We start from the raw sequence: 11,654 nt of genomic DNA on the forward strand, positions 1-11,654 counted from the left end.
TTGGCAGAGACACTGCAGTGATTGGCCATTTCCTTCTCTAGCTCATTTTACAGATGAGGAAACTGAGGCAAATAGGATTAAATAACTTGCATAGGGTCATTCTATCCACTGGGCATTCTACCTACTGCACCAATTTCCAATTAATTTTAGTCAAAATATTGATTAAGGACCCACAACTATTTTCCAAATACTATGCTAGATACCCTTTGGTCATTTTTCAGTCATGTCTGACTTTTTGTGATCCCATTTGAGGTTTTCTTGGCAAAGAATTTTGCAGATGGGAAAACTGAGGCAAACAGGGTTAAATTACTTTCCTAGGGTCCTACAACTAGTAAGTGTCTGAGACCAGATTTGAACTTAGAGAGATGCTGATTAGAGCCCAGAACTCTATTTACTGTGCCACCAAGCTGCCCCTGTCAGATGCTAGGATACAAAAATACAAAAAAAAGCAGATTGCATTCTCTGGTGGGGGACAGAAAGCACACATATAACTGGTGAGGTCATGAATGGTGGGTGTGCTGGGCAGATGATAAAAATTATTCCCTGGGGTAGGCAAGAAGAAAGCACAGATAATCTAGATCAGTTTGATTTCATGGTCCCACCTTCTGTGGAGGTAATCTAGTCAGAAATCCAAATTATGTCAAATCCCTGAGGCTGAATTTCCCCTCTAAAACAGCTTAGGGCCCATGGCTGCCCAGCTACCCTCCTTTGGGCCTTTCCTCTTCCTTGCTGTGTCTTTCCTCTTAACTTTTCCCCAAGCCATGTGGTATCTCTCCCACTTTCCCTCCCTATAGCTAACTAACTCTTTTAGGGAGCTGTCTCTTTTAGGATTTAGCCTGCCAGTTAAGGGCATGTCCTAATCTCATGGGGTATCCCCATTCTCTTGGGTAATTGTGAGTCCCACTATCATAATGGTCTTCCACATTATTTCATATTTGCCATTCCTGGTGGCTATTATTTTTTGTCTGTAACTTCTTCCCCTAAATAAACCTACCCTTTGCCAAAGAGAATAGCCATTGTGAATTCTTCACAGGACTGAAACCCTACAATTTGGGGTTTAACATCATCTGTTGTCTACATCAGTCACATCATAACTATATATAAACTGTCATGGGTGGGGTGGGAAATTGCTATCTAGGGAGATCTGGAAATGTTTGATACTATCTGAGCTAAATTCTCTCTCTCTCTCTCTCTCTCTCTCTCTCTCTCTCTCTCTCTCTCTCTCTCTCTCTCTCTCTCTCTCTCTCTCTCCCCTCTCTCTCCTCTCTTTCCTTATCCCTCCTGTCTTCTGATTAATCAATTAACCAACAAACATTTGTTATTTTCTTCTGGTTATTACAGATTTGAAGATGAATTCTGGGTAACCATAGAACCTTCTGATGGAGCCTGATTTTCAGGCTACATAGGTGACTTCTGATTTTATTTAGGTCATCTGAATCTAGTGTTGTATCAGAAAACAAAGTAGCAAATAAAAACTATGGCAGCTACTTCAGAAACTAAGAAAGTATTTGGAAGTGCAGATAGCCACATAATCATAAAACCAGAATCTTGAGTGAGCATCTTGATATTGGTGTTACCACATTATGGCCAGATGGTAATAAATTCCGAGTGAAATCATAACGATTTAGTATTTGCAGGAAACTAACTTTTAAAAATAGACTTTTATTGATTTTTTTTAAGATTTAAAATCATTAAATTTCCCCTCATATTCCTTCCCCTCTCTACTCACAGAGAATTATGTCTACTAATAAAGAATTTATTTGAAAAAAAATAGAGGAAGAAGAAAAAAAGATTATAGCAAAACTGATTAACACACCGAAAGGGGAAATAACTTTTGATTCCAAATTAGAAATTCCTTTAGCATATTCTTCAAACCATCATAAGCTCATGGGAGTTATATTCGGAGATTATCTCTTCCAACTTCTAACTTTATGAAGATGAAGATGCACATACAAATTGTAGAACCATAGATTCAGAGCTGGAAAAGACTTGAGAGGCAACCAAATCCAGCTTTTTCATTATACAAATGAGGAAACTGAGGCACAAAGAGGTTTGACTTGTCCAGGGTCACACAGCTAGTAAGAATCTAGAGTTGTGACAGGAATCCAGGTCTTTCTGACTGCGTGTCCAGTGCTATTATGCTTTACTGCCTCTCATAATCTAAGAGTGGAAGAACTCCTACCACCTCTCAGGGTAGTGGTGAGGAAATTGCTTTGTAAATTTGAATGCTAGAATAATTGATGAACATTTTTTAAATTAATGATTTCACCTAGTTCAACTGCCTCATGTTGCCCCAAAAAGGGAAAATGGTTTGTTTGATAACACAAATATAACAAAACCCCAAGTCACGATTTGAACCCACATGTCAAGATTAAGTCCTGCATCCTTTTTTCTGCATTATGCTGGCTGGAGCCATGGTCTTTCCCTTTGATTTCTAGCCCCTAGAAGGGTGAATCAGGCTACCGGGTCTGGAACCCTAGAAAGGTTTGTGAAAAGTGGGAAACTAGTGGAAGGCTAGAGCTCCTCAAAAATGCCCCTCCAGAACCAATCAACTGAAGACTCTGCATGGACCCCTCCCAGCAAAGCCCTGAACTCAACTGAAACATCCGGGGCATGGGATGTGCGAACGCTCCAAGCACTCAAGATCTCCCTGGCTGTGATTTTGGCTATCATAACTCTAGCTACCATTCTCTCCAACACTTTTGTGATCATCACGATATTCCTTACTAGGAAGCTCCACACGCCCGCCAATTATCTCATCGGCTCCCTGGCAGTGACAGACCTCTTGGTGTCCATTTTGGTAATGCCCATCAGCATTGCTTACACCGTCACCCAGACCTGGACCTTTGGGCAGATCATGTGCGATATCTGGCTCTCCTCAGACATCACATGCTGCACCGCTTCCATCCTCCATCTCTGTGTCATCGCGTTGGACCGATATTGGGCCATCACCAACGCCCTGGAATATAGCAAGCGTCGGACCTTTGGCCGGGCAGCGGCCATGATTGCCATGGTCTGGATCATCTCTGTGTGTATCTCCATGCCTCCGCTTTTCTGGAGGCAGGCCAAAGCTCAGGGAGAGCTGGCTGACTGCTTGGTGAATACCTCCCAGATCTCCTACACCATCTATTCCACCTGTGGTGCCTTTTACATCCCGTCTGTGCTGCTCATCATTCTCTATGGCCGGATCTATGCTGCTGCTCGAACTCGGATCCTGAAACCACCTTCCCTGTATGGCAAGCACTTCACCACTGCTCATCTCATCACTGGTTCGGCGGGCACCTCCTTGTGTTCCATCAACTCCAGCCTTCAGGAGGGGCAGCCCCACACAGGGGGCTCACCGCTTTTTATTGGTCCTGTGAAAATCAAGTTAGCCAGCAGCCTCCTGGAAAGGAAGAGGATCTCAGCAGCCAGAGAAAGGAAGGCTACCAAGACACTAGGGATAATCCTGGGGGCTTTCATCGTCTGCTGGCTGCCCTTCTTTGTCGTGTCTCTGGTCCTCCCCATCTGCCGAGACTCCTGCTGGTTCCACCCAGCCCTCTTCGATTTTTTCACATGGTTAGGCTATTTAAATTCTCTCATTAACCCAATAATTTACACTTGGTTTAATGAAGAATTCAAACAAGCATTCCAAAAACTAATACGGTTCAAAAGAGGGTCTTAATTTTAATTTTTTTTCTGCTTGCTGATGAATCCTGCTATTATATAGTCATTAAAATCCAGGCGGGATAAATTTCTTACAGTTTGTAAATTAAACCATTCAGTCAAAAACACAAATGCCAAATGTTTTCCCTGTTACTCCTCAAAGGTCATGAGTTACTTCCCCCATCTTAGACCTGAATAGTATTATATTTTGCCCCTCTCTACTCATGGTGTATTTAGTTTGTATATATGTTTTATATTTATATACCTATGTCTATTTCCTCCCAATAGATGTAAGCTCCTTGAGGGTAGGAACTATTCTTGATTTTGTCTTTTGTATCCCTGTTACTGAGCTAATTCTTGCAGTATTGAATTCAATGTAATATTGTATATTATAGATGTGTTTTTGTTTTCTCTCTCTATTAGACTGAGCTCCATGAACACAGGGGCCATGTCTCCTTTAAACTTTGTATCTCCCATAAGTGCACAGTGCTGTGTTCTATACATAGTAGCTATTTAATAAGTCTTTATGGAATTGAACCAATATTTGCAAAATCCCTAGCTCTTGCTAGGCACTGCTGAGGATGCAAAAATAAGACATAATCCTTAATTCATAAGGTCTTACAATGTAAAAGGTAGAAATTGTTGTTGTTTGTCCTTGAAGAGAACCCTGACATCAGGGAGGTGATGTTATGATATGCAAGTGAATTGGATTTAAGTGTGGGAGGGCTGTTTAAGGGTATCTGTCTCACTTTCCCTTCCAGAGCCATCTGCGTCCAGGGGCCAGACATAGATCAGGACGACTGGAGATGGTCCTGGATGCAGTGGGAGACCTTAGTCTTTTTAAACTAAGGTTTTCAACAGGTCTCAGTTTGACTGAGGCAACACCCATTCAGTGGTTAAGGCTAAGTAGCAATTGAAGCCAAGAATCTCCTTTTTCACCTAGTAAAAAAAAAAATCTAAATAAATAAATCTGAGAGGGGAAGACCCTCAGGATTTCTGGTCAAAGCAGAAATGATTGCAATTTACAGTCAATCTGAGTCAATCAGGACCCAAATATGATAAATGCATAAGAGAAAGAAGAAATGAAAACATAACAGAAATGTTCTTTTCCTCCCCCGGGGACTTGGATATACCCAGAGCACTGTTCTAGATTTACTCTTCCTAATGTCTTCAATGTTCTTGAACCACCCGGAATCCCGTGACTGTAAATTAGCAGAAACATAATTAAACTTTGTCCAACAGAGGAGTTGGCAGAGATTCAGCTGACCCAAGGCTTCTGCCTAGGGAGAGCTCAAGAGAGAAGGCCTCTGATCCATGGGAGAAGAGCCGAGCCCATTGAGAAGATTCATCCAGAAAAGGTCTTCTTTTCTGTGGTAGATTTATTTCAAAACAAATGAAAAAGGGAATCCATTGACTTGGATCCAGGAAATCTAAAATCAAGAGGAACAATGGATTTGGATTCACAGAATCTATAATCAAGGGAACCCATTGACTTAGTTCCACTGATGATTTCCTGAGTCTACAGAGAATCTGAAGACAGGATGGTCAAGGCAATTAGTTCAACCTGGAGATTTTAGAATTGGTTTTGTTCACATCGGGAACATTAGAACCTGGAATTCCAAAGACTAGAATGTTGGCATGGATTCTAGAACACAAAATCTTATCAGAATTGGAAGGGATCTTAGAGACTCTTTAGTCCAACTTTCTTGTTCTATGTGAAGCCAGGTGCATGTTAATGTAAGGGTATATTGTGTAGATTGGAAGAAATACTAGAACTGAAAGGTATACTTGAAGACCACCACACAGCCCCATGTATCTAGGGCCATCCTGTTTTTCTTTTTTCTCCAGATTCAAAGGCAATCTAGTGGATCTGGTTTGGAATATTTTTAGAGATCACTAGAGGATGCAAAACTCTCTCAGAAATTGAGGCTTGGGGGAGGGGGATGATTTGCCCATAATCAAGTATAGAGGTACCATTTCTTTTGGCACCTGAACAGTATAAACAGAACCTCCCTGATTGAGCTCCTCTTGAGATGGATTTCCTAACACACCTTTTGGAGGAAAGAAAAATGCTAAGACTTTTTTTTTGATGCTTGAGAGACATAGAAATCTGGAAGTGGACCCAGAAAGAGCAGGCAGGGATCTCCTCATACCCTGTCATACATCTTGCTTTATATGAACACTGATGGCAACCATCATTACCTTTGTAAATAGTGGAAGGAGATATTGGGATTCCACTACAATAACTGAAAAGAAGATAAGTGCACAATGAGGGAAAGCTGCCATTTAGTTCCTAGATCAGATATTCATAAAAATAACTTCCTCTGTTCCTTTGAAACTAAATTCTATTCTCAACTCCTGTGTATATGACTTGAGCTGCTGCTTCTCTCCACATGACAATTCCCCTGTTTTTGGCTCTCTTGCTGGAATGCCAATGTGTTGTGTGTCTTGACTTCTGATTTGTGGGGGTGTTCTCATGTACCTGCGCTTGTGCTGCTTGTCCTAGACATAATGATTATAGGCACTCTCTTGGGCAGTGCCAGCTGACTGGCCAGGAGACCTTTCTTAGTATTCTCCAGCAGCTCTCTTGCTTACTATAGCAATGTTACAATCTGTGTTCCTCCCATGAAAAGTGTATATAACCCTGAAAGGATTGAACATTAAATGGATAATAAAAAGGGAGCATTGTACAAAATTATTTTTATACCATTGACTGCCTGGCTTCTAAGAGATGAAGTCTTCTACAATAAAAAAGCATGTGAAATTATCAATGGATATCAATCTTTTAAATTATTTCTTTTGCCAGGACCTAGGTAGAATGGCATCTAGATTTTAAATCAAGATATAAGTTAGACATATCTTGGATTACTTTATGTCTAAGGGAGGGGATGGTGGAAGGGAGGGAGGAAAATTTGGAACATGGGATTTTGCAGGGGTCAATGTTGAAGACTATCTTTGGATGTATTTTGAAAACAAAAAAAACCTATTCATTTAAAAATAAAACAGAAAAAAATAGAGCTACATTTGTGTCTCAGAAGAAAGCAATAAGGATATTAGTTTGGAAATCCCATCACACAAGCATTTGTTGAAGGAGCTGGCCATTTTTTGCATGGAAAAAAGAATACTCAGTGAAGAACATGGCAGGTGTCTTCAAATATCTTCAGGGTTGTCAGAATCACAGATTCTTTAAGTTGATAGAGACCTAAAAGGGAATCTGGTCCTGCCTTTCTCTCTCTCCAACATCCCAGTGAGTGGTCATCCAACCTTACCCAGAAGACCTAAAGTAAAAGGGTATTTGTCTCTGTAGTTAGTCTATTTTTTTCTCATTGTTAGAAAGTCTTTTCTGAAATCAAGTCTAAAATCTGTTTCTCTAATTTTTACCTACTTTTGCCCTTTGGGGAGAAGTATAATGCTTTTCTACATAGTGGCCTTTCCAATACTTGATGGTGACCACAGCCCAGCCACCTCACCAATGATGTCACTTAGTCAGGATAAACTCCCAATTCCTTTAACTGATAGTCCAGCTAAGAGTTTGCACTGAAAGTCCCTCATGTCTGGAGTGCACTCACTCCTTACCTCTGTCCCAGATTGCTTCAAAATAGAGCTCAAACATCATCTTCTACATGAAGGCTTCCCTAATCCCTGCAATGGCTTCCCTCCTATATAACCTTATATTTAATGACCTTGTATTTAATTGAGGGAAGGGGCTGAGGGAATACAAAGGTCAAATGAGGGTGGGGAGGGGGGTAGGAAGAGACATGGGAAAGGGGAGTACAAAAAGAGGAAGGAGTCCTGCTGACAAATCTGGAAGTAGATATGCTTAGAGATAGATGACTTCAAGAGTGGTGGCTATCCCAGATGAAGTGGGAGTTCCTTATTGTGTCCAGTCCTGGGGCTACATTTGATGAAGATCTCAGAACTCAGAATGTCAGTGCTAGGAGGAGTCTTAGAACACAGAATATCAGACTTGGAAGGGCCCTTATTTACATAGAATGTCAGAGCTGGGCAGGGTCTTAGAACATAGAATAGGAGAGCTGAAAGGTGCCTTAGAATTCAGAATGTCAGAACTGGGAGGGCCCTTAGAATATCAGAACAGAGAAGGCCTTTAGAACTGAGAATATCAGAGTTAGGAGGGCCCTTAGAACAGAGGATGTCAGAGCTGAAATGGATTTCAAGATCAAATGCTTTAGAGTTTTGAAGGGAACTTAGTCCTCTCAACTTTCCACTTGGGGAAATTGAGGTTCCAAAACACTGTGACTTGTCAAAGGTTATAGACAGAGAAAGTTAGTAACACAGTGAAGACTAGAGCCCAGATAAAAGAACTGACCATATTTTGGCAATTTGAGAACACATTAGCTTTCTATAGCTCCAGATGAGGCTTCTCTTTGGTCCCCCTCCCATTTCCATCTTGTCTGGCTGGATCTTGTGCCTTTTTTCACACTTAGTCACAACCTCACACATGGTAATGATGATGATGATGATGATGATGCAAAGAGATAGTGTGAATCTTCTTCTACCCTCCAGGGCCCTGAAGGGAGAGGGAAGGCAGCCAGAGCAGAACCATTAGGGTAATTTTATATCTAATAAATCAGTCAAGAAATTGAAATTCACAAAGCTTAAATGACTCCCTCAAAGTCATACAGTTAGTACAATCCAGACTCCAGACCTAGGAACATTTCCATTGAGCCACTTCATCTTCCTGAGAAAAATTAAGAGACCACCTGGACTCAGGAAGAGGAGTTCAAATCCAGCTTCACACATTTACTATGTGACCTTGGACAAGTACTCAACCTTTTTATTTATTTTTTATTTTTGCACCTACCTCCTAGGATTGTTGATATAATATTTGTAAGGCACTTAGCATAATGCCTAGCGCTTAATAAATGTTTGGTTCTTTCTTCTCTCTCCCATCCCCCTTCCTTTTTTCATCTCTTCCTTCCTTCTTCCTTTCTTTCCTCCCTCTTTCCCCTCTTCATCTTATCTCAGCCTCCCTCCCTTCTTCTTACTTTCCTAATCTGAGTTCTAATATAGAAACCAACACTTACTTATTTGATCACCTTGAATATGTCAGGTGCCTTTTGTGAAATGAAAAAGTTGAACAAGATGGCTTCAAAGCTACTTTAGTCTAAACCTAATACTCAGTATGTTCACATCTCTTCTACCTCTGACATTTTATGTTGTAGAATCTTTTCTAGCACTGATATCCTGTGTTCTAAGGACCCTCCCAGATCTGATACTCTGTGTTCTATGGGTCCTCCAACATCTGACATCCTGTGTTTTAAGCTCCCTCCCAGATCTGACACCCTGTGTTCTAAGGTCCCTGCCAGCTCTGACATCCCATGTTATAAGGGCCTGTTTAGATCTGACATCCTATATTCTAAGTGCCCTCCCAGCTCTAATATCCTGTGTTCTAAGAGCCCTTCTGGCTGTGTTCTAATGCTGTACACTTCCAGTTGGAACAATTGAAGTTCTTGGGCCAGGGTCAGATCTGAAACTCTATGGTCTCTATGCATAAACCCAGGGAAATAGAGGGGAAGGGGAAAGCTATGTAGGGCAGAACAGAAAGAAAGATTTTGTAAGTTGATGTCCCAGGAATAATGATAATAATAGCTAGCATTTATAAAACCCTTTAAGGTTTACTTAACATTTTATGTACGTTAACTAATTTGATTCTCACAATAATACTGTGAGGTAGTTGTCACCAATAACCCCATTATACAGACCAAGAAATTGAGATTGAGAGAAGTTAATTGATTTGTCCAGAATCACACAGCCAGGAAGTGTCTGAAACAGAATTTTCAACTCTGCTCTCCATGACTCCTAAGTCCCTATCCATTGGATCATTTAAGAGGCCATCCTAGTAAAGGGAAGAGGTATGGCTGCTTTTGCCAAGTCACTAGCAAAGGCTGGGCCTTGGAAGAGAAGTATATGATAAGGACTACAGGAAATTAGGATAGAATCATAAGATCTAGAAGTGAAAGAAAGACAGTCTCAGGGGTGCTTGGCCCTTTTGTGTGTTGTGCCCTTTCTCTGTTGTTCTGGTGATATTTATGGACTCCTGAGAATTTTGCTTTATATACAATTATGTAGTCAGGAATACAAAGGAAATCTGGGTTCCATCCCTCCCCTCATGCAACTGTAAGGACAGTTTAGACAGGAAACAGGGGATCTTACCATAAGGGCTGGGGAATAGGAAGTTTGTGGATGAGGAATTCCATCCCTCTGCATCCCCCAAGGGAGGCTGACTTCGAGCTACTGTTGGGGCTCCAGAGAGGTTCTGATATGCAGTGTCTCTGGGCAATGGAAACAGCATGTATGCTGTCAAGGGGGGCAGATGGACCTATAGGGAAGGGACACAAAGTTGGCCTAGATTATAAAGAGATTCAATGGATAAAGTCTTGGACTTAGAGTCAGAAAGTGTTGTTCAGTCCCGTCTGGTTTTTCATGACCTCATTTTGTGTTTTCATGGCCAAAATACTGGAGTGGTTGGTCATTTTCTTCTCCAGCTCATTTTGCAGATGAGGAAACTGAGGCAAACAGGGTGAAGCGACTTGCCCAGGGCCACATAGCTAGTATGTGCCTGAGATAACATTTAAACACATTTAAACTCCAGAGCTGGTAATCTATCTATTGTGACACCAAATTTCCCAAATCAGAAAAATCTGAATTAAAATTCAGCTTCAGACACTCAAGAGCTGTAGGGCCATGCATAAGTCAATTCACCATTGCTTGCCTCAATTGCCTCAAGTGTATAATAGGGATAATGATAGCCCCTACTTCTCCAAGTTGTGAAAATCAAATGAGGCAATATTTATAAAGCAATTGGAAAACTTCAAAGTGCTACATAAATGTTTATTCCTCTTGATCAGTTTGTCCAACCCTTTCAAATTGAAAGATGAGAAGATTGAGTAGAAAGATGAAGTGTTTTTTTCCCCTAGTAAATTTATTTATTTTAAAATATATATTGCTTTATGAATCATGTTGGGAGAGAAAAATCAGAGAAAAAGGGGAAAATCTTGGGAGAGAGAAAAAAAAAACACCAGAAAAATTAATTGAACCTAGCATGTATTATTTTACATTTAGTCTCCTTACTTCTTTTTCTGGATGCAGATGACATTTCCTGTCCAAAGTTTATTGGGATTGCTTTGGATCACTGAACCACGGAGAAGAACCAAGTCTTTCATGGCTGATCATCATACATTCTTGCTGTTATTGTATACCATGTATTCTTGGTTCTGCTTGTTTCACTCAGCATCTGTTCATGTAAATCTTTCCAGGCCTTTCTAAAATCAGCTTGTTCATCATTTAAAAAAAAAAAAAGAATAATAATATCCCATTACCTTGTTCACTTGTTCAGCCATTCCCCAATTGATGGGCATCTATTCATTTTCCTTTTTTTTTCCCTCCCCCCCTTTTTATTATTAAAGCTTTTTATTTACAAAACATATGCATGGGTAATTTTTCAACACTGAATCTTGCAAAGCCTTCTGTTCCAAATTATCCCCTCCCCTAGATGGCAGATAGTCCAATACATGTTAAACATGTTAAAATATGTGTTAAATCCAATATACAGTTATCTTGCTGCACAAGAAAAATCATATCAAGAAGGGGGAAAAAACTGAGAAAGAAAACAGAATGCAAACAAACAACATCAGAAAGAGTGAGAATGTTATGTTATGGTCCACATTCAGTCCTCTCATGGTCCTCTTTCTGGGTGTAGATGGCTCTCTTCATCACTGAACAATAGGAACTGGTTTGAATCCTCTCATTGTTTAAGAGAGCCATATCCATCAGAATTGATCATCATATAGTCTTATTGTTGCCATGTACAATGTTCCCCTGGTTCTGCTCACTTCACTTAGCATCAGTTCATGTAAGTCTCTCCAGGCCTCTCTGAAATCATCCTACTGGTCATTTCTTATAGAACAATAATATTCCATTACATTCATACACCATAACTTATTCAGCTATTCTCCAACTATAGGCATCATTCAGTTTCCAGTTTCTTG

At 40.5% G+C, this 11,654-nt stretch overlaps 1 protein-coding gene across 1 annotated transcript; it reads left to right on the top strand.

Moving 5' to 3' along the window:
- The first annotated feature begins 1,288 nt into the window (after positions 1-1,288).
- On the top strand, positions 1,289-6,495 carry HTR1D (5-hydroxytryptamine receptor 1D). Its single transcript, XM_074305905.1, has one exon. It carries the CDS (start codon positions 2,531-2,533, stop codon positions 3,662-3,664), a length of 1,134 nt encoding a protein of 377 aa, XP_074162006.1. The 5' UTR covers positions 1,289-2,530; the 3' UTR covers positions 3,665-6,495.
- Positions 6,496-11,654: the final 5,159 nt, after the last annotated feature.

Source organism: Sminthopsis crassicaudata, chromosome 3 (genome assembly GCF_048593235.1).
Source record: "Sminthopsis crassicaudata isolate SCR6 chromosome 3, ASM4859323v1, whole genome shotgun sequence".
Lineage (NCBI taxonomy): Eukaryota > Metazoa > Chordata > Mammalia > Dasyuromorphia > Dasyuridae > Sminthopsis > Sminthopsis crassicaudata.

Coding starts and splice junctions, on each gene's coding strand:
- HTR1D (XM_074305905.1), top strand. CDS start 2,531: ATGCCCCTCCAGAACCAATCAACTGAAGACTCTGCATGGACCCCTCCC.